General features: G+C 41.0%; 1 protein-coding gene across 11 annotated transcripts in view; it reads right to left on the bottom strand.

Annotated features, from left to right (window-relative positions):
• DLG2 (discs large MAGUK scaffold protein 2) overlaps positions 1-24,416 on the bottom strand; it is a 1,037,827-nt gene that overhangs the window by 907,846 nt on the left and 105,565 nt on the right. For all 11 annotated transcript variants that reach the window (XM_074917829.1, XM_074917850.1, XM_074917842.1 and 8 more), the window contains one exon: positions 2,021-2,163. In XM_074917829.1, coding sequence (XP_074773930.1) covers positions 2,021-2,163 — 143 coding nt within the window. The remainder of the gene's footprint in view (positions 1-2,020; positions 2,164-24,416) is intronic.

The following is a 24,416-nucleotide window of genomic DNA, read 5'->3' on the forward strand; positions in this document are numbered from 1 at the left end:
GACAGTCAAGGAAGGTTTCAAGTGGAAGGCATGAAAGGGAGGTGGCCTCTGGACTGAATGATCAAACTTGGGCTTTTATTGCAGAGGAACACTACATGAAAAAGAGGAGGATTTTCTTTCCACATTTGGAACACGTAATTGGGGATGGAAAAGGAAAGTACAAAACCATCATTTCCCATAAGGAATAGACCATGAATAAGAATTTGTGATGTGTTAGATTATCCAGTTACATTTTCATAAGGCAATTTCTCATAGAAAGCAATGTACTGTATTGGATTTGTACAGCAGCTGGTACATTCAGCATGTGTTAATCAGTTCTGACTTGGATCTGCCGATAGTACATTGTGCTGTTGAAAGGAAAAACACCAGAAGCCTACGCTTCCAGTCTGCTTTGCATGCAGCTGGACCCTTAAAAAATATATGATTTTTAAAGGGACTAAACCTCTTGTGCACCCACTAGACTGATGAAATTTATGGATAGACAGCAAATTTGAAAATGCTGGACTCAATCACACTGACTGCCGGCACCCTGGCTTGAAACGACTGTTCCATGTTCTAAGCAATAGTTTTCTATTGTTTTGCTTTAAATCAGAACATAATTTTCATAAGATGAGCAAAGTTTGGAGTTAGTCCTATATAGTCTATTATTCTCAGCATAGTATTTGGAGTTTAAATTCCCCTGGACAAGAGTAGCAGCACACCTCTTTGACAGCAATGAGTTTCAGAAAAATGCGGTTGAGGGTCAGACGAGGCCAGAATGAAAAGAGAGTATGTGATCCACTGACTTTCTCAGGTGCTTCAGGAGATAACATGCTGGAATACACTTTCACCATTAAAAGTGTATAGCTTTGTGCTAAAAAGACAGAGACTAGCTAGCAGTGTCTTTAAGTTGGGACTCAAATATTAAATCATTCATGTGATATATCCTACACTCATGTTAAGACTCATTTGTTCTGATTTCACTCAATATCAGAATGCTTGCTCTCATTAATTCTGCAAGCTTCTTTTGCTAATTAATTTTTACAGTAAATGTCTTCATTTCTTCAGAGAGTTTTGCTCTAGATGTCTGCAATTCTGATTTATCTTTTTTAAAGAATCACATATAAAGTGTCATCTAGAACTACAATTTGTTTCTGGGTTTTACATCTGAAAAAAAAATGAAAGCTCTTAAAAATAGTCATGCCTATGAAAAGTGCTTTAGAACAACTTTTAAAACTTGACATTCCTTTCAAACCATAACAACAATGGAAATTTTTATACATTTCCCTCATCTTTGATTTTGGTCTGGAGATTTGCAGTTTGCAGTCCATGCCCACTCTATTTCTGTCTCACTGTTTAAGAACAGAGAAATTCATTGCTTGGTTCTGTGGGCTTTGGTTTTGTCTTTGAAGTACAAACATGGTGGGAGGCAGATAGTTTAGATTGCTAATTTAGTTAATTAATAATCTGGAGGCAGTCAGAGGCAGATTAGAGCCAGTGGTGACAAAAGAATTCAAAGCAAGGTTTTGAATCCTTCCACTGGTTACAGAAGAAAAGCAAAGGTGTATAACCTTCTTCTACAGATCTGTTCCTAATACAGAGACCATTTTGGTTGATATCTCTGTGCACTTGAGCTATGGAAAAGTTCAGTCTAATGTCAGTTCCAGAAATATGAAAAGTCCTATTAAAATTTTTACACAGGATACAATCCCTGGAGTATTTATAACCTCAGTGGTTATTAGCAAGTGGAGGAGATACATTCTCTTTTGGGGTAATCACAGCCACCAAGTATCAGGTAAAGTACACCAAGGATGAGAAAAGAAAATTTTTTTACTTCCCCTTTGACAGATGGTGATTGAAAGGATGAAGAAGTTAGTGACATATTCAAGGTCAGAGGGAAAACACTATACATCTTCCATATCCTTATCTAATTCCTTAGTTAATGACATTATTTCAATCTTGTAAATCATTGCATTGCCTTTCTCAGGCTTGAGACATCTCACTGATTATATATATTTTAATTCTTAATCTGTTAAATTACCTCTTGGTTTTTCTGCAGATTTTCATGGTCTGTAGCAGATGTTGTCTTCTCCCATTTCTCTGCAACTTGATTTGCTTCTTCTATTTTTTGCTCATAGCTTTTCTGGGAATTTAGCAGTGTCACTTCATAAAATTCTTGAATATCTGTTTGTAAAAAGGAACAAGTAAATGACATTATTTGACATGTTGACTTTTGAATACCTGGTGGTTTTCTTTGGCTGATATATACTTATACATTACCATCATAATGATAAACACATATTACATTTCTATGAGAAAGCACCGATATGCAAATTTGTTTCTTAAATGTCAATGAGATTCTTGAGGTATACTTCCATTTTAAAGAGGTCCTTATGAGTAATTTCAAAGAAGTAAAGGAACAATATTTATAAGTTTCAAAAAAACACATTACATGCACACCTGAGCAATATATGTAGAACAGACCCTTATACAGAGAAAAGTAAGCCACAGATCATTTTAACCAGCAAACTAGAAATTTGCAGATGTAAAATCCCTTAAGAGAAGCTTGTTGTCAGACATCCATCCCAGGCACCTGAGCTACTCACAGCCAAATCTGCAGGTGCACTTGGGAATTTTTTCTTCAAGTGGGATGCACAACTTGAAGGAATCATTTGTGATCACCACTTCAAACTGATGTCATTCAGAGGCGACTGGTTAACATTTGGTTTGAACCAAGAGTAAGTAACAAGCCAGGTCTTAATATCCTGTTCAGATGTTTCTATCACACTTATTTCCATGGGGTATGAACAGCCATAAAAGGTCCAACAGCAAAACTACTTTCACTGAAACCTGTGCATGTAATGACCTAAGGAGAGGGGGAAAAAAGTGCTTCCCTTCCTTGGGGCAAGAAGTTTTTAGTCAGATAGTCGCATGGGAGGTAACACAGTCTAACAGATATTTGACTCAAAGAAGAAAAAAACATCACATTTTAATTAAGAACAATGGGCAGGCTTTCTCGTGGATAAGAAAACCATTCCAGGGAGAAGGATTGCATCTACCTGGATACACCCTGGGATTTCAAAAGAGGAACTGTTTATAAAAACTATCATGCTTTCAATGAGTGTCTCTCTCCAATGGGTGCTACCTAAGGCATAAAGAATGTGGGAAGGCATGACCCTCAACAGGCAAGTGTCAGGAAAGGCAAAAAAAAGGACAGAGAAACCTTGCTGGTATTAGGTGAAGAAATTATAGGAAAAAAATCAAGTTTATTGTACTCACAAAATGTCTTTCATAAACATTTGTGACTGTGGATTTTATTTTCCATTTTGTGAAGAAATGTTCTGTTTGCATGTTATCTGAAATTGGATTAATAGTAGTCCCAAGGTAACCAGACAACCAGAAAGCATTTCTTAATGGAAGCTGTGATAAACCCATACCTGACAGTATCAGGAGCCCAGACACCCCAAAATGTTCCAGCATGTCTAAAAATAAAGAGTATGTTCCCCAGGAAAGCTTCTTCAGTCAGAAGATAAAAATCTTCCAACATTAACTACAGAGCCTGTGTGGCAAAGAGGAAAATATTGGAGTCGTGTCTGAACTTCAGAGGCAGCCAAGGATTTTGTCATACAGGGTCAGATAACACATCTGGGCCAGGAAGACAGCGGTTCTAACTATAATAAATAACCTATGAGATACATCTGCATTTTCTGTTGCATACTGTCTCACACGATAGGAGACTGAACCAGATTGCATGTGACAAGCAGAACTGAAGGAGGAGGCGGCGGCACAGAGAAGCACACAGCAGAGAAACCCTGATTTTCTGTATCTTTCAAGGTCCAGTCAAAAGCAGCAAACTTGGTCTGTGCTCATGCTCACATTAAATCTCCAGCCAGATCTCTGAGCCACATTTCCCTCTATAGTAACAATAGAAAATGAACATCTCTTCCTTTACAGCTTTCCCCATCATTATGTCTACCTCCAGCCCCTGATACACCAGAGGGACCTGGACAGGCTGGAGAGGTGGGACGGTGCAAACCTCATGAAGTTCAACAAGGCCAAGTGCAAGGTCCTGCATATGGGTTGAGGCAAACCCAAGCACAAATACAGGCTGGGCGATGAATGGATTGAGAGCAGCCCTGAAGAGAAGGACTTGGGGGTGCCAGTGGGTGGAAAACTGAACATGAGCTGGCAATGTGCACTCACAGCCCAGAAAGCCAACTGTATCAGAAGAACAGTGGCAAGCAAGTTGAGGGAGGTGATTCTGTCCCTCTACTGCTCTGGTGAGACCCTAGCAGGGGGGTGGAACTAGATGGTCTTTAAGGTGCCTTCCAATCCAAACCATTCTGCGATTCTATTTCTCATGTACAATGGGAAAAATTAATCAGAAATTTTAACTTTAACATTAATAACTGACCCATAGGAAGTAGATACTAGCTTCTATTTCACACATTCATTTGCAAGAATTTATATTTCATGTTGCTAAGAACATTTCATTCCACGATTAAAACTAGGACCTACTTTTAAAATTAAAAACTATAGGATAGTTGCAATGAGAATGGAAATTTCTCCACTCCATTCTGTGGAATTTTTTTATGGTCATTTTGAACACTCATAGTACAATTGCAAACAGTTGTAATATATGGTTTGATGCCAGGTCAATTTGTATTGCAACTGCAAGTAAAACATATCAGCCTAATATGTAATTATCTCTAGATAAATACTTTGCAGAAATAAACTAGAAATTGCCCTCTGGCAGTGGCATTCAGCTGGCATAGCTGTCATTATCAGAGTATTAATGGGTTGACAGTAGTCAGTCAAGGAATAGCAGAACAGTGCTTTCACTCTAACTTTAAAGACTGCCTTGCCCTAGTGTTTTTCATTAAAAATAACGTGAGCCACATTTGCATGTGTATGCATGTGTGCAAAATAAATATTAAAAACTCAGTCTCTTTGGTAAAGGTCCTTATCTATTCTGAGGAGGCCGTGGGTTGCTTTCACTGGAATAATGATCACTGGTGTGAAGAGAAGAGCATTTCATTGTACTTATGAAGCTACAGAAGAAAGCACAGAGGATTCACTTAGTTGCTTGCTTTGTTATTCCATAAGCTAAAACTGCCATTTCTATGGAACAAGGGCAGCCAGCAACTTGCAGTCAATCAAGGTTAGCAGAGAATAGTATCTGTAATTTGCTCTGAGTAAAACCTGCTCTATGGTGTTATCTCCATTATGTGAGAGGTGCAATCATACTAGGAAGGGAAAAAGGATGAATACCACTGAAGCTAGGAAAAGAGGTGATGGGATCAAGCAGATGTAGAATCAAGCTTGGAGCTAGGGCTATAAAAAAGTAGTTGTGAGAGCATGGTAATTGTTATCTAAAATGACCAAAATAACAGTCTGTCTCCTAGCGGAGGCTTACAGGAAGCTAATTCAACAGAGATTAAAATCTTACACAAATTAAATCTGTCCTGAGTATTTCTTGGCACTATAGTCCCTCTCCTCCATGAAAACAAGTTCAGATTTCATTTGGAAATGGCAATATTACTACTGATGAACTCTGTGAGCACAAAACACCTCTCCAGATGAGCTGTTCAAATCTCTGTACCACCCCAAACATTTTGTTAAGCAATGAATTCATGCTTGTTTAAAGTGTCTGTGAATCTCCCTGGATTTTCAGTCCAACTGAATTTGTTCATTTACTTCTTAAGAGAATACTTACTTTAATAAACTCCACTTGCTCTTCCTTTAGCCTAGCAAGAATGTTTTGTCAGTTTTGCTGTATAAAGATAAATTTCACACAAGAAGTTTTATATATTCTAATATGAAGTAATCCTAAAGATATCATGATATATTTTGGGTAATTCCATCACTGAGGAGTGGGAAAACAAATTTTCTTTACAACAGCATGGTAGAGAACACATCAGCATCACTTTACAAATGCCCATGGACAAGTATACGATACATCACTGCAGCTGTGCTCTGCAGGCAAACTCTAAGGACCTCCCTTTTCCTTTCTTACAGACCTGTGCAAGAGCAAGCAAGGTCTAACCTTTATAGATATGCAGGGAGACTTTCTCTTTACTAAAGTTGGATCCATTTCTCAGTGAAGTCTTATTTTCCTTACTACCATTTAAAAAAATAATTACTTGGGCTCAAATTTGAGTTGTGCTCATTCTTAGCTTTTTTTTAGAGAAAATTTAAACAAAAATAATTTGGACAAAGAATCAGAAGTGGAGAAGACACAATGTTGTCTTCACATAGAAGAGCAAACTTTCTTTCAGACAGCAACCACATAGAAAAAAAAAAAGATCTGACAGAGATGAATAGGTTGCCTAAATCTGCCACTTTCTGACTTTTGAGGGATTGGTGCTGCAGTCCTGCAACAATTATTCCAGTGGAGTTTCTGATCCAATTTATATGCATCACAATATCCATTTGCTATAGGAACACTTTACAACTCTTATAGCAAAGGGGTTAAGTAATATGAAAAGGCAAAAATGTTGAATAGCCTAAACTACTTTGTCTTCTATGACCATGGGTTTTCACCAGCATTCTAATGAGAACTAAGATAAAGCAATACAATTCCTCATTCATCTGTAAGCATTTCAGCACCAGAAAGATAGAAGTAAATTGAAGGGAATTCAGACAAAGACAGATGATTAAAGGTCTGAGAGGACTAACTTTTGAGTAAAGATTAAAGGAAGAGAATAATAATAACATACACTTTCATACCTCCTTTCATTTCAAAGCAAAACAAACATTAAGAACCATATAGTGTCGGCTGAGAAAATTGCAGAAGGCCTCAAAGAGAAGCAAACCAGGAGGGTTGAAATGTGGAAGCCCACAAGTGAGCACACCAGGTATATCCATCCTTTTGTGATCAATAACTCACAGTAGCTTCAGGACAATGTTATTCCATATTAAAAAGTCCTCTTTGCAGGGAAGTCGAGATGCAGCTGCATGAGCAAATCTGGAACAATTCCCTGGTACACTAGGAACAAAGCAGGAGCCCCTCACTCCTCCAAACCTTCTCCCTATGCTAGATACTTGCTGGTCCAATTTAAAGTCAGAAGGGACAGGTGGTCAGCATTTGCTCCTATTTATGCATTTGGTGCCCTCTCTACTACTGACTTATCTTCAGCTGTGTAAATCATCAAAATCCAGCTGGTAGCCCCAAGTCTGAGATACCTTTGGCATGTGAATGATTTTCACCTACACAGAGAAGCACTGGCAGGTACCAGAAGCATCTCAGCACTTTCACATACATTTAGAAATTTAGCTATTGAGGCACATGTGTCCCAGTGCACCGAGCAGCTGGGATTACCCCAATACATCTCTATAACACCAGCTAACCTGTAGCTGTACTTTGCATGTACTGAATGGATGCTCAAGGGTTAGGAAGTGAGAATATCAAAAGATGGGTTTTTCAAGGCAGTAAGGTACAAAATGCAGAGGCTGAACTTGAGCTGGTACAGGTTTACAGTGTAGCTATGCAGTGAGGATAGCTTTGCAGGGCACCAAACAGGATTCAGAAGACAGGGGGCATAAATGAAACCAGAGGTGGAAGTGGAGAGAAAAATCTCTTGTACCTCTTTTGCATTTAAAACAGTAAGGGGGGAGGAAGAGGAAAGTTTGTATTCCAGTAACAAACAAGCTGATGCCAGGCTTTCTGATACCATCTATATTTTATAGAACACAAACAATTAGGCTTAAAAGGATAATCCTGTACGTTGCTTAGTCTGAAGCTCTACTCCATGTGTTGCTTTCCCAGCGACTTGATGGTACTTGTGGCCACTTGTAAGAGAGAAGTGCGAACTATTCCATGCACTAAACTTTATCCAAAGTCCACTGAACTTGCAGACACCTACCCACCACAGCATACTTCAACATCCAGGAAGACAGTACACTGTGCTGACGGCTGTTCCTAAAGCTGTTATGTTCATCTGTGCTTAGCAATGAGAGAGGATTTCCTTGTGACATACATCTTACTGCCACCCCTCTTCACTCTGTGTTGATGATGTCTTAAGATCATTTAGAAATGGCACCAATATTCTGGTATCTGCAGTAATTTTCTGTTGCTTCTGCAGATAGCTATACATTTTTGCAATTAACTGTAACACCATTAATGTAGAATCCCATTATCCAAGACATGAGTTCTCTGTGCATCATATCTTTGTAGACTCAAACTCGGAATTGGAAAAAAAAAAAATCTGTAGGATAAAAAGAAAAGGTTTTTTTTCTCCTCCTTCTAGAGGTCCTTAGCCATGGAATTCATCTTTCCTATGCTGTGCCAGTGCCCTGACTTGCTTTGCAGTAAACCTCCCATCTGTTTCTCCAGGGCATTCAGGGACAAGGTGGAATGGGGGTCTAAGGCAACACAAAAACACAAGCTGTTTCCTTTCCGGGAAATTTGGGGCAGTGTTTTTGTCTATGTGTAGGATAGTGTCTGATATGTACCTTTTCATGTTGTATAACCCAGCACAAATGGCTACCGTCTGGCAGAACACTGCAAATCAAAATAAAGTCAATTGTTACAGGGTCTTGCTGCAAGTCCTTTTTTTTTTAACTAAGGGAACATTACAGCGTACGTCTAAATGGCATCATTTATATCCTGGGGAGCAGATTATGCTGGGTCAGCTTCAGCCATCTGGTCTGAATTATTAGATAGGAGTAGGGAGGATTGTGCAGGATGTTGTTCAAGAAGGAAAACTGATTCACACAGCAGAAGTAGCAGGAAAGTGAACAGAGATTGTACCAGCCTGCCAGTAGAGCTTTAAAGGCCCTGCCCAGGGAAGCAGTCCAAAGAGAGGTTAAATAACATACTTCACCAAACGCAACTATGTTTTGAGTTTTTTTCAAGTAAAATGTTTCCATATTGAGTAAAATAGCCATTATAAGAGAGAGAAAATAAAAAGTAAGAGAAGAAAAAAGCCTTAAGTTGAAATTGGGTGAGTTTTCAACTAAAGCAGGACTACGGCACAGACCCTAGGTGAGAAATGGCAGATCTCCAGTTATCAAGCTGGTACATAGCTTTACAGTCATGGTGAGCTCAAACCTGTCCCCATTAGCATCCCTCAGTGCAGCAGCAGTTAAAAATCCCTTTCCCATTTCAGTTGTATCTCATCCCCAGGGCTCCACACATATTTGCCTTGGGTCTAATAAGGGTGGCATGAGATTCAACCTTTTTTTTCAAGATTTTTTGCAATTGGCAGGGATAACACCAAGATATGTCAGGTCAAAGTGAAATTTTGGAGCCCTGTGGCAAGGTTTTCAAACATGAGCTTTTGGTGCATGAGAAACATAGATGCCAACCCAACAGCAAGAGTTACCACAGGTTCTCTGCTCCAATCAGGCAGTGAAATGGTGCAGTGCAAGCCAGGGAAGCAGTCTTCTGCCAAATGCCTGCAGTTGATAAATATTCCTAAATCTATTAAAAGCAGCATACTCCAGTAGAACATGTACCAAAGTAGGCAGCAAGAAATACAGTTTCTGTTATTAACCTGTCTTGATTCTTGAGCTTCAGCAATCCCTTCTATTTGTCTTAGATAATTTTTTGAGGTCCCTTCCAGCCTGAATTATTCAACAATCCTATGATCATCTGTGCATCTAGGTTTTAAGCTCTTTGAGGCAGGAACCATTACTAAGCAGGTACCTACCTGAGCAAAATTATATCTTTTTCTCAAAAAAAGCTCTGAAACACTCTACATGCTGCAATTGTTAGTAATTAATGACCTTTGCAATAGTTATATGAAAAAAAAAAAAAAGTTCTTGAGTACTTCTGGCTTTGCTGTACAATAGTATCGTGATTGTTTTTTGTAATATACCCAAAATACAATCACAGCCCTCCCAAACTTCTCAGCTAGGAATATCTGCCTCAAAGGCAGCTGTCCAAAATCCAGAGAGAATAAAATATTCAGCACAGATTGCTGTGCACAGAGAAGACAAAATAATTACTGCAGCCTTCTCTATGTGAGCGATGTTTATGTTAACAAGTGAAAACTAGAAACCATTAAGTCAGACAGAAAAGTCAGTATATAAGCCTGCTCGGTGATGATACTGAGTATCTTACTACACTTTTGCCTATATATTTTAACCTCTTATTCATAAATAAGCATCTCAGTCTGGATCAGAGCATTCACCATGGGTGGTACATTAGGGTTAACACCTATGGTTGTTAATTGTGTTTCCAATGGAACAAGAAAAAGAACTAAGACAGGTTCAATAATGCACAGAAACACGGTTGAAAGTGGGCACAGTAGATTAAATTAGTAAATGTGGCACTCAGTTCTTCTCATTATGTTTCTGAAGCTTAAGCTGCAGAAGAGCAGAGCAGCAAGCCCCAAATCCTGAGGTGAGGTTTCATTTTAAACATGCTAGCCAGGTCCTGCAGACCAACGCACCATCTGTCAGAATCAGAGCAGGATCACGAGCACACGCCGGCTGCTTTGCACCTCTGGACAACCAGGCATATAACTCAACCTGTCCCAGGATTTTTTCCCATAGAAAACAACGTACACAGAACGTGCTGTTAATTTTACTAAGTGTTCAAAGGTGACAGCTAAGGAAGCATTCAGAGGCCAAGGCAAGGTTTCCTGTGCTTCAGAACAAACCTTTCATAAAGGACAGTTTCCTTTGAAAAAAGGATGGTTTGTATCAAGTTCTTTTCCTATAAGCTGAAATACAAACCTTCAGCTTTTCTAGCACCGTGTATGGCTCTGCATGTAGTAGTCTGAGACTGTGAAAGTTATTTACGGACAACAATAACATATACCTTCGGGAAGAGGCTTTATTCACTGTGTGGAGCATTAGATGCAAAGCCATTACTGGAGAGATTTTCCCTTGTTTCTGTGCAGCAGTTCACAGTTATTACTGTGCATTTCTGATCCTGTCGGAGGATCACGCAGCCCCAGTGTGGGTCACAGAACTTAGGAACAGACTTTCATCTGAATCCTTCCAACATGCGCTTAAACAACTGTAACAGAGAGTTCAATACCAGAAACCTGTGCAATTATATAATTTGTTTATTGTGTGATTTTGTTTGTTGTTCAAGTGCTCGAGATTGGATTTCTTTAAGTAAGGATAATTAGGAAAATTTGTCATAATTTGTAAAATACGATATCAAAACTGCAGGTATATTTTCATATCTGAGGCAGCAGCAGTAAGAAAAAAAAAAGAGCTTATATATTTCCTCACTTTTTTTTTTTTTTTTTTTTTTTAATCTTGGAAATGAACCAGCTGCAAAGCCAATTTCCTGCAAAATATGGAGAGAAATACTGTATACCAGACCAGACTCAGAAAAGGATGCAACATTTTATAATCCTTTCTAAGTCAGATTGGTTTTATATAGGTTTTTCCACTGCAGCTGCGCATAAATATGTCAGGTGTAGGTATGGGAAATGGAAGATCTAGTTCTTAGAGCACATGTCTTGGGACCTGCAGGCTTTGGGGTAGCTGCAGATACTCAGCAGCCCCGCCAAGGGCCACCCCATCAGATACCTCCCAGCAGCACTCAGTTTGCTGAAACTCTAAAAACCAGAAAGATCTGCCTCCCCACCTCTCTCCCTCAGGTGTTTTGCTCTAATGCAGGAGACAGCACAAGCAGCTGGGGCTGCGCAGAAGGCAAAGGGGTCAAGTTATAGCATTTGACCAGGTCTGCAGTGCTGATAGCACTGGCCAGTGGCTTCACACACCACATGTGCCAGCAGTTCCTCCAGGTTGGGCTGAAGCAGCCTTAGGGCAAGCACAGAAATCCTGGGGGAATTAGGAACAAAGTGATTAAGTCACCTCAGGATAAATCATAGCTGTTCACTGATTCAGCTCACTGACTGTGACCCCTCCTATGCATTCACAGAATCACAGAATCATTCAGGTTGGAAAAGCCCCTTGGGATCATCAAGTCCAACCCTCAGCCCTACTCTACAAAGTTCTCCCCTACCCCACATCCCCCAACATCTCACCTAAACGACCCTTAAACACACCCAGGGATGGGGACTCCACCCCCTCCCTGGGCAGCCTATTCCAATGTCTGACCACTCTTTTCTGTGAACATTTTTTTCCTAATGTCCAGTCTGAACCTGCCCTGTTGCAGTTTAAAGCCATTCCCTCTTTTTCTGTCACTAATCCCCTGTGAGAAGAGCCCAGCACCAACCTCTCTGCAATGTCCTTTCTGGGAGCTGCAGAGAGGGATGAGGTCTCCCCTCAGCTGCCTTCTCCTCACGCTGAACACTCCCAGCCCCTTCAATGGCTCCTCACAGGATTTATTCTCCAGGCCCTTCACCAGCTTTGTTGCCCTCCTCTGCCCTCGCTCCAGCACCTCCACATGTCTCTTATATTGAGGTGCCCAAACCTGGACACAACCCTCCAGGTGTGGCCTCACCAGTGCAGAGCACAGGGGGACTGTCACCTCCCTGCTTCTGCTGGTCACACTATTTCTAATCCAAGCCAGGATGCCATTGGCTTTCTTGGCCACCTGGGCACACTGCTGGCTCCTGTTCAGCCGGCTGTCAATCACCCCCCAGGTCCCTCTCTGACTGGCAGCTCTCCAGCCACTCCTCCCCAAGACTGCAGCCCTGCTGGGGGTTGTTGTGGCCCAAGGGCAGGACCTGGCACTTGGCCTTGTTGAAGCTCATCCCACTAACACTGGCCCACCAATCCAATCTATCCAAGCCTCTCTGTAGAGCAAATTCCAATTTCCCTGAATTCTTAACATTTTCTGGTGAAAGTCATCTGTTTTTACAAAGAACTAGAGCATCATCTTCTGAACAGGAAAAGGGAAAGGGAACGTGGAATGTGTGTATACATATTTATATATACGTCTCTTCTCATTAGAGATGGCCATTGCCAGAACAAACAGATGAGTTTGTCCTCGCAGGAGAGCGTTCAGACACAGAGTGATGCAATACCAGCGTGAAGACCACCACTGCTCCAAAGCGGGATGAGATACTAATAGCTTGGTATGAACCTGAGAGTCTCTTTCACATAAAACAGTTTAAAATACAGATGACATCACAAAGGCCCTCAAAACTGCACAGCGAGGACTTCACAGGCAAGTGCTCCAGCCACACCACCCAAGTTGCAGAAGGCAAAGGCGGTGACTGGAAGAATGAAGAACTGCCCACTGCAGGAGAAGATCGGGTTCAATAACATCTAAGGAACCTGAAGGTGCACAAGTCCATGGAACCTGATGAGACGTATCTGCAGGTCCAGAGGGAACTGGCAGATGAAGTGGCTAAGCCACTATCCATCATATTTAAGAAGTTGTGACAGTCCAGTGAAGTTCCCACAGACTAGAAAAGGAGAAACATAACTCCCGTTTTTGAAAAGGCATAAAAGGAAGATCGAGGGAACTACAGGCCAGTCAGCCTCACCTCTGTGCCCAGCGAGATCATGGAGCAGACCCTCCTGGAAACTATGCTGGGGCACATGGAAAATAAGGAGGTAACTGGTGACAGCCAGCATGGCTTCAGTAAGAGAAGATTGTACCTGACAAATCTTGTCAGGTTTTTTCCAACCCAAACCATTCTGACTCTATGACACCCCTCAGGCTACCTGACACAGTGCCCTGCCTGCCCTCCAAAGAGAGGAGAAGGCCAAGAAGGGAGCAGATTGCCTAATGCACATTTATTTCCCAAGGATTTTTTTGAAAGGCACTTGCATATTTTACTTTCCAACACTTGCAGTCATATAGTGAATTACGACTTTCCTGTTAAAGCACACCTGATAAAAAACTCACCATGGGAACATCTGCATCAGACTCTTTACATTGCAAACTTCTGCCTTCCCGTTTACCGTGGATTGTTAACAACATCATTCCTCCTTTCCCCAAACTAATTTGAAACCCTATACCATGAAGAACTTGTTGTCAGAACTTGTCATCACGAAGCAGATATCTGCACAGGGCTTGTACTTCAGGGTATATTACATTTTTTCCAGTTGCTTCCAAGGGAATGACACTTGTGTAATTGATGTTGTCCATTCTGAGAACAGGCTGGACATGTGGTACGTCATGATGAACCGATGTGACCTCCATGCATAAGAAATGTCACACATTAGTCTCATGCCTTTCCCAACATTTTAACAGCATCTTCCCTCTTTCACCCCACTGAGTCTGTCACTGAGTAGTGTGGGACTCTCAGATACCCAGCCCTTACCTTAAAGAAATGCTGATGAGCCATACCTGAAAAATGCAGTAATGGTAAATTGGCTTCTTCTTGTCTAAAGCTTCAGGGAGTGCTCCATTTGGAACACCAAGAGCAAGAAAACCAAATCAGACACACTTCCCCATTGCAATCTGAGAGCATTTTTAAGAAAACCCCATGGCAATCTATAAGGAATTAGTAATAATTGCTTCCTGGCCTTTTTCTCCAGCCTACAAAGAAGCATCTTCACACCCAACCCCTTTTGAACATCACTTTAAATATCAAGATAAGACAAACCATTAAAACACAACCTTCCTTCCCAATCCTTTCACCTACCAGAGTGACTCTTTACCTTCTTTAATCTCTCCACTTCAAGGTCTCACCTAGGAACATCTTTCCCTCTGCATGTCTCTCACCCTTTCACTCCAAACACCCCACAGTTTCCTTTCAGTGGAACAGTACTTATCTGCTCAGCCCAAGGCTCTGCTTTTCAGCGGGGCACCACCCCCTGTAATCAATAACCAACCAACTATATTCTGATATCAAAGCACACAGCCCCAGTTTCTCTTGTATGTGGTATCATATGCCCGTCACGTAACGTGACAGGCACTAAGCCACAAGTCAGTCCTTGTTTTCAGTGAGGTGCTTTGCAAAGACAAACATACGCAACTATGGGGCTGCAGGCTCCATCTTCATCTCTCACCCACACTCCTGGTGCAGCTGGCTGCCTGCCAATAAACCAGGCTAAGGAAGGGCTATAAGCACACTAGAGTCCATGCAGTGGGCAAACAGAGCATCACACGAGCTGCAGGGGACAGAGGTTCGCTGTGTAAAGTTACGTGCCTTTAACTCAAGATGGTTGCTTCTTACTGCCCAGCTATATTTAATTCTGAAGATATCAAGTATTTCAGTGTTTGCACTTAAAAGAAAGCATGCAAATGATAGATGGAAAAGGAATAAAGTTCCAAATAATTTAAAACCAACCTACCCCTTTGCTATGTGCCTAAGCTGCAGAAAAAAGCAAGAACACGTGTAGAAAATTGGGTTAACTATATTCCAAGTCTCACCACTTCAGCTGCCTCTTTCTTCCCCTTCATTTTACTAGTGGGAAGTGTAATGTAAGTGGTAAAAACAGGGAAATGAGAACTTCAGACTGCGGATTCTATTTGCAGTTTTTCCACTGACTTGCTGTGTGACCTCAGGCAAATCAATCTCTCTGCACTTCAGCTTAACCTTCTGTAAAATTGAGATACAAATGCTCTGACTTACCCATAAGCTCACAGTGGGGTGCTACATAGCTTAATTAATTAATGTTTGTTAAACACTTTGAATGAATGTTTCTATACAAGTTTAAATTATGACGGGTTGTACTTTTGTAAACTCTGGCTTGTGACCCTTGAACATATTTGCCACAATGTCTAGTACAATCCTCAAGATTGCTACTCTGATGTAATAAATTATACTTTAAATGAACCCTTTCACTGGAGTGACTGTGACTTTAGTTGTCTACACTTAACATTTACAGTTAGTGGACTAATTGGTCTAACCTTGTATTGCAGGTTTCCGTGAACATCAGAAGACTTCATTGGTCATGCTTGAATTTGTTTCACTTTATGTTCTCATGGGTTTAGTAACAGTTAAGAGACTTCATGGCAACTCATTGACATTTGCTGGTCTCCATCAGAAGAAGAAAATCTTGCATCCCTTACACAAGTCCCTGCAGGTCTAGAATATATTTACTGCTCTCATTATCTTTATTGTCATGTAATTGATTGGTTTATGGACTCGGTACAAGTTCTTTTAACTTAACTAATTTAGGTTTTCACTCAGTATGAACTTATGTATCTATTCATGAATCATATGACCATAGAATTGTTTGGGTTGGAAAAGACCTTTAAAGATCATCTAGTCCAACCTCCCTGTTGTGAGGAGGGACAAAATAATTTTGCAATTTTTTTTTCACAGAATCATCTAGGTTGGAAAAAACCTTGAAGATCATCCAGTCCAAACATTAACCTCACACTGACAGTTCCCAACTACACCAGATCCCTCAGCACTATGTCGACCCAACTCTTAAACCCCTCCAGGGATGGGGACTCCACCACCTCCCTGGGCAGCCCATTCCAACGCCCAACAGCCCCTGCTGGAAAGAAATGCTTCCTAATATCCAGTCTAAACCTTCGCTGGCACAACTTGAGGCCATTCCCTCCTGTCCTATCGCTTATTACTTGGTTGAAGAGGCTCATCCCCAGCTCTCTGCACCCTCCTTTCAGGGAGCTGTAGAGGGCGATGAGGTCTCCCCTCAGCCTCCTCTTCTCCAGACTAAACCCCCCCAGTTCCCTCAGCCACTCCCCAGCAGACCTGTGCTCCAGACCCTGCACCAGCTCCGTTGCCCTTCTCTGGACACGCTCGAGTCATTCAATGGCCTTTTTGTAGTGAGGGGCCCAAAACTGAACCCAGGAATCGAGGGGCGGCCTCACCAGTGCCGAGTACAGGGGTCAGATCCCTTCCCTGTCCCTGCTGGCCACGCTAGTGCTGACACAAGCCAGGATGCCATTGGCCTTCCTGGCCCCCTGGGCACACTGCTGGCTCCTGTTCAGCCGGCTGTCAGTCACCCCCCCAGGTGCCTCTCTGACTGGCAGCTCTCCAGCCACTCCTCCCCAAGCCTGTAGCGCTGCTGGGGGTTGCTGTGGCCCAAGGGCAGCCCCCGGCATTTGGCCTTATTGAAACTCCCCCAGTTGGGCTCAGCCCATGGCTCCAGCCTGTCCAGGTCTCTCTGCAGAGCCTCCCCACCCTCGAGCAGATCCACACTCCCACCCAACTGGGTGTCATCTGCAAACTGACTGAGGGTGCACTCGATCCCCTCGTCCAGATCATCAATGAAGATGTTAAACAGGAGTGGCCCCAACACCCAGCCCTTGGGGACACCACTCGTGACCGGCCGCCAGCTGGATTTAACTCCATTCACAACTCTTTGGGCCCGGCCATCCAGACAGTTTTTTACCCAGCAAAGCGTGTGCCCAGTTTTCACTGACTCTTCCAGGAAATAAATTCTGTGAAGTGTCCTGAAGGGGGCCTCTCACCCCCTAAAATTTACAGTAGGCATCAGGTTAGCAGGAGGAAATGTTTTACAAAAAATTAGGGTTCCCAAATTTATCATTTTTTATACCAAGTTTGATCTTTCACATGAGGAGATTAATGTTATGAGCATAGTACTGTGCTTGTTAACAAAATACAATTTTTCAAGAGAAATAATTCCTAAAGTTTTACTGCAGCATATTTAAAAACATCTGACAGCAGAACCCAAGGAAGCAGAAAGGGATGTGCTAATTAAAAGGCATTATATAAATGCTAATGAAGGAAGTGACCCACAGCCTGTGAATTCTGTGTCTTATCTCAAAAAACAAAGAAAAAAATGAGTACAGCTCCATATAATGGCTGGCTGCTGGCAGAGGAAGATCCCATCTTAACTTATGGCATATCAGGAGCTCAGAGAAACCATCTTAGACACAGAAATACTATGTCAAGCTGGCTTCAGATAGTACAGACAAGGCTAACATTGTCGCTAACTTGATATTAAAATAGCTGGAAAGTTAAATATAGGTGGCAAACTTAGGGTTTCCTATCAAGCCTTTCTATGATTTGGGATGTGTTCTGGGGGTAAAGTCAGTTTGCCATATTTGTTGCAAAGACTGGGCTGGATATCATGGAAGCTGACAGCTGGAGCAGCAGAGATTGGTTTGGACTCTTATGTGCTAAGGCCAGACGGCTGGCAGATATGGCACAGGACTTACAGAGAGCTGGGCCTTTCTGGAGATGCCAATGAATGATGGGCAGGCACCTAAGATGACATGAGACTCGACTTACATGGAGGGTAGAGGGTGAACCAGCTGTCTCTGGGAACACAGCCACCTCTGCTCCACCAACTGTGTTGACTCAACATCTATTTATGACAAAGGGAGCTGAGACAGTCCATGTGTCAACACCTAAAGGCAGGTGTCCTAACCTGGAACTACATCTCAGTCTAAGCAACCTTCATACGAGAAGGCAATACTGAAAAACTGAGCAAACTCCGGGAATTTTGATGGCACATCTTTCCTTGCAGTCAGAACTGATTCTTGGGCAAAAGCCCTCCGGTTGTATATGCATTATTTCTCATATTTTTATTGGTTTGTTTTCTCTGTTAGTAGATAAAGATCTAGGACCAATTTCAGTGTTATAGGTGTTCTCCTCCATAGTTCTTCAGTAATATAGGATTAGCTTTTAAAGAACTCACATCATTAATGAGCCTTTCAGAAGCATCAATATCTCAGTAAAGATGGTTGAACAAAATTAATTTTGCAAGTTTTATTTCAAAACAGCTTGCAGACAGCTTCTGAATGAATGGTCTGAAGTCACAGTTGGAGTCTGAGGACAGTACAGAAAAACAGTGGTTACACACCACCAGAAGTCTGCTGCTAATTCTTTTTGCTGTTAAAGCAATCTTAAATTGTGGAGTGGAACATGAAGAAGCTCATAAAAACTGGAAGACAATGTGCTTTGCTTGAGTGTTGTTTCTAACAAAATACAAACATTGATACAAAAAATACTTTTTGTCCCTAAAAACCAAAATCAGACAGATATCAGGGAAACAGAGTCTCAACAATGATTCTGTTACTGACTCACTGTATTGCCCTTGGTAATTCATTCAGTGTGTTATAAGCACTTATTTAGTGCATATTAAGGCTGTGAAGATCAATTTGTTAGTATTTCTATCATACTTCGATGAAATCAAACACGATCAGCTAAGCTGTCGTATTATATTCCTTTTGCTATGCTTGCTGTAAGAAAAAGCCAAGCATTGTTCTAACGAGATAATGATATTCATTCAGTTCTTGAAATGATAAATCATGTCAGAAAGTACAATTCAACTCATTATTTAAAATCATGTCAGGAAGTGAACTTCATTTTTTAAACTTAAGAGGAAAAATTTCAAATTATATCTTGGATGTAAGAAGAGAATTAATAAATGCTAATTACCTGAAATAAATTATTGAAAAGTTCTCTGAAGGCGGACAAACATAAAGAGGACTTGCAAACCCGTCTCCAGATAGCAGCTTCAAATTCACTACGTGTAGGTTACAAATTTTAGAAGTAACACCAGATTTTTGTCTCCTTTGTTAACACTGGTAGAGGTAGATCTTCTATAACTACAACACCAAACACTTTCCAGAAGTATCAAGAGAGGGATGGGAAGGAGGCATAAAACACACACAAAAGCCTACAGAGAAACATTCAAATACTCCCTGCTGCCAAGAGAGTCCTAGCTCCATTCACAGTCAAGTTCAATGTTCAGTGGTTGCCTTTGCGGTGTTGAGTGCTCTTCATGTATTGAAAGACTATTTGGAGGGGTGGAGGACAGAGTGACTGTTGTGTTAACACTAAGTATATCTTTCTAGAGCTGGAGCAGGGTATAGATGTTCCTTCAAGACACAAGCCCTCAACACCAGATCCATGGTGTCACTGTGTCACTGGATGCATTGATGAAGTCTTTCCAGAGGTTCCCTACAAGATTGCCTCCTTCGGAAACTGTCTTTAGGCTGGGAGTCAAGAGCTTCTCCCCAGTGACATGAATTCATGTCTAAACCTGCTTAAGCATTAACTTATATTTCACATCCTCTTGCCTGGGTGAGTGCTCTCACCTACTGCTCAAACCTCCTTGGGTGTATTGGTACTCTACAAGATCTTACTGAACTAATTAATATGTGAGCCCTGCCAAGGTGGAGGCAGGTCTTTGAACAACAAACGCTGCAAAAAAACAGGATAGACCTTAAGTCTTTTTTCGTGCCAGTGTGTCTCAGAAAGGGGATGTCTCAAAGATATATTGTGCAGATAAATGCATGGAAGATTATGAGGGCAAGCTCTAGTAATGGGACCTAGTCCGGATTTAATTCATTCACCTGTTTATGATGTAATGGTGCGTCGTTTTAACTTGAAGGTCTATCATAACCAATAAAAATGGGGCTTGCCACATGAAACCAGCCTTTAAAGGTGAGTTAGGGTAGAAGAGTGCAAGTGTGGTGTTGCCAGGAGGCCTGCAGGTGCTAGTCAACTCTAGTAATGGTAAAGGCCAATCAATCACAAAAATGACAAGGGAAGGAGAGGATTGAGATTATTCCTATTACTAACCACCCATGCCCAGAAAACCCTGTCCTTGGTGTTGTGAGAAAATGAATTCTCCCTGTGAGATTCTGTCAAATTGCAGGATAATGATTCAGGCAGCAAATAATCCATAGACACATTTACAAACTCGGGACAGAACGAGTTAGACAACTGGAGAAAACTTAGTGCTCTAACAAGGGATCCAGCAGCGGCTTTGGCTGCAAACAACAAAGCTGAAAGATGGCATTATGCCTGTATATTTAATTTACTTATAATTTCTCTTACTGTTCTGCATTGCACAGAGTAGCTGCACAGTGGTAGGAGAGAACATGCCAGGTGGTTATGGGCTCAGAATTACCATTTTGTATATATTATCTACTTACAAATGCAACGTTAATTAAGGTTCAGACACGGCAACGGACAAATAGTGGTCTGCAAGTGTACAAGTTCTTCCAAGTAATGAGAATTTCTTGCACAAAGTAAAAGTGCTACAGTGCTGTGTTCAATATGGAAATCTGGGACTCCAGTCAATGAATGCATGCAGAGCACGCCCCTGTTAATTGAGAAGATGTAATTAAAGTACCCACAAGCCACCAGCATGCAGGGACAACTAATGGACATTACGGAAAGCAGTGCATTATGTTGGACCACTATTCTCAGTGGTTTGTTTCCAAAAAAAAGCCACAGCTGAAAGCTGATGCCGGTGAGCCAAACACTGAGGACATAATCCCAGTCATTAAGTCATAGGAACAAGCTCAGCTGATCAATCAGGAAAACCCACATGGCTGCTCAGGAGCCTGGACTGAAGTGACAGAAAAGCAAAGTAGCTGCTAAGCAAGTTTCTGAGCCTGAAGACCATGCATAGAAAGTCTGGCAGAAAACCCCACACCCTCCTGGTATGAGCCAGGGAAGATTTACACTGAGAGGTTGAAGGGGCTTGCCCACAAGCAATAGATCCTATCCTGCTGCCCATGGGTGTTCATCAGAAGGTACGAACTGTGAGCTACAGGCTAGGAGAACATGCTTGCAGGCTGTAACCGTTTCATCTACACCAGCTCTCCCTGTCTGCACAGGGCAGAGCCCTGAGAATCTTTGGACAAACGGGAGAGATTGCTGTATTACAACCGAGAATGGGACTTTTTGTGCTTATAAGGAAGCAGTTCAGCCCCCTGCAAATATTCGCAGGGTTATATTGCTGCTATACAGCTAGAGAACAGTCTGACAGAGCAGCTTGCCCACAGCCATGACCAAGTCGGGTTGCTGAATGATTAATGCACTGATGGATTTACCCTGCTAAGAGAAGGGAATAGCTTGTGGTTCTCAATAGTGAGAAATTTAAAACTGATAAAAGGATGGGGGTGGGTATGGTTTAAGCAAATCATAACACAGTCTGGGCCCTTTGCTTCCACAGTATATTTGTGAGCTACACCACACAAGGCAGACATAATAAATAATATAAATCACAGAAACTTTCACATTTGGTTAACATGATATTATCTTAGAGCTCAGTTATAACAGATATTTGTGTACCTGAGCAATATTATCAGCCTGAACTCATTTTTATGAGATTAAATCCATAAGAAATTTTCTACCAGCTGAAGCAAACTAACCTATGGCTTTAGACATAAATTTTAAGATTATGGGAGCTCCTTCGAACTATATTCAGTGTATTCGTGGAAAGGGCTCATGATGCTTAAATTTATAAGTAAATAGATAAGTAAATCTTGATTTGTTCTTTGATCAGAATCTTGTTTTAGTCTGAGGAAACCCATCGTGTTGGGGATCTATATCGATAAGACAGTGGTGTCTGGGTAAAACCACGGAGAATCTTTATATTGTGCCCTTAGGCTAACGCACATAGAACTGTATTTGTATGCATAAGGGATACAGCTAACCCTGCCACTTATGAAAGGGTTGCAAAGCTGTTCTACTTAGATTAAAAATAAATAGTCTTCTTAGTGCTATATACATTCAGCACAGAACTCATCTATAGAGAACCAAAGTGAAAAAATGAACAATGGATTACATTCACAATGCATTAACAATGGATTGAAGGAAATTGGGCAGGAAGAGGTTGTAAACTGAGTATGGGAATGACAATTATTTAATTAACACTAGATTCTGCTTTTCCAGACTGAACTTGAAGTGTCACTGCTACAGCACCAACCACATAAGCCCAAGAATCTTTGGAAGGGAGTTAGGACAGAGTTAAATCAACCACTAACAAAAAATGCAGAGTCAACTGAGGGGATGAGTGGCCAGTTCTCTCCCTTTGGTGTTCATACTGAAGGTCTGCATTTATTTCGTGTGTGCCTTGATCCTGCATAGAACAGGCAAAAAATGTGGCCCTTTAATGATCTGTGCAGGACTGGAGAAAAGTGTTTATTTAAAAAAAGAAGCAGGCCATAACACTTCATTTGCTTCCTTGGTCATTATTGAAGACTTGATTCAAAAATCTCCAAAAATCCTGGTGTTATCACGCCTTTAATATTTCAGATCATGGTCATTATAAATAAGCTGCTTCTAGAATAATGTGATCTAAAAAACAAGCTGTCAAAAATCTTTGTTAAATATAAACTGACAGCACTGGAAACATGCTCAGCTGAAAAATAGCAAAGTTTATGTACAAGATATTATTAACAGTTCATGATCTTTCACATACACTGTTCATTTATTAGAACCTATGGCCTGAAAGTTGCCATCAGTTCATGTTTTAAAAGAGATTTTTCTTTAGCAGCTTTTTCTAAATGCCATGTCAGTGACTGTCCATAACTCAAATAGCACTCTTCTATGTAATGGAAGTATTCCACAAGATGATTCAACCTCACATGATACTGTTTTGTTATGAAATACCTGTAAAAAGCTCTCATTCTCCCCAAACTCACATGAATATTTTTGGGAACCAATAGAGGCAAATCTTTTTTCTTTTTTTGCAAACACATCTCCTAATTATGAGTCCTAAGTTGTTTGAGGGTTTTTTTTTTCAGTTTAGTCTGGTGAATGTATTCATTTTTAATGAGCCAAAACCCAGACATCTGAAACAGAATTTTACAGATGTTTCCAAAATATTTCCCCAAAGACAGACCACAAATATAGCCTCCAAGAGCCAATCACAGGCTTAGTTGTCTGGAAAATGGAAATCTATCATCACGTGTAATGTTTTCTCACCACAAATGGCATCAAAAATCTGACTGCCAGATTAATGCTGGGAGGAGAAGAAAATCAAAATGTAAAGGATCGAAATTTAATTTTTGGCTTCTCTGCTGTCCTGCAGGTGGGATGCGCAATTCCCTGAAGTCCTCTGATGCCTCTTTGGCAGGATGGTGGGAACCATAGAGCAGATGAGCTGCTGGCCAATTAACCAGGCCAGTGACACAAGGAAACCATAAACCTGCCACATACCAACTAAGTGGAAGATAAGGAAGGAGGTAGATGCATAGGTAGGTGCTGTGCAAGCTTCAGAGAATTAAGAGCAGATCCCATGCAAGCACCTGGCTCACCTGGATCCTCTCTAATTAGTATTTTCTACAAGAAAAAAACTTTCCTTCCTGAAAATTCCTAGTAAGTCTGTTCTCTATTATTGACCTTTCCTCTAAATTATTCTCTCTGTAAGAATAAGAGCTTCAGCCTTGGTGCCATGAACACCTTTGCATAAAACTATTCATGAAAAATTAAATTTAAAATATGAGTAAATAGCCTTTTTGTTGTTTTACAGTTTTGTAGAGATAATTAGACCTTTTAATTTCTCAGTGATAGAAATTACATCCCTGAAACACTCTGATACAGACCGATCATTGTATGGTATAAACCCATACATAATCCTTTTCTCCAGAAGCTCTTTTCTCTGGTATCTATTAACTTTCTTGCTTTATTTGTTTAAGATTCAGTACTTAAGTGCCAGAAAATTTTAAAATTTATCACACACACACACAATGTACACCCCCAATAGTCTGACACTGGGGGTACAGCTACAGAAATTGAAGATTACATCTAAGACAAGTGGTGAATAAGAAAAGGAGTAGTAAAAACTCCTGAGCAACTAGACCTCTCCAGAAATGCAGGAGGAAACAGAAAAGTTACAGCAAGAGTTTGGCAAGCATAGATAAGAACAGGCAGATTTTCTTTGGATTACTTCAGTCACAGATGTACTAGATTTGTACA

This window comes from Athene noctua, chromosome 1, assembly GCF_965140245.1.
Source record: "Athene noctua chromosome 1, bAthNoc1.hap1.1, whole genome shotgun sequence".
NCBI lineage: Eukaryota > Metazoa > Chordata > Aves > Strigiformes > Strigidae > Athene > Athene noctua.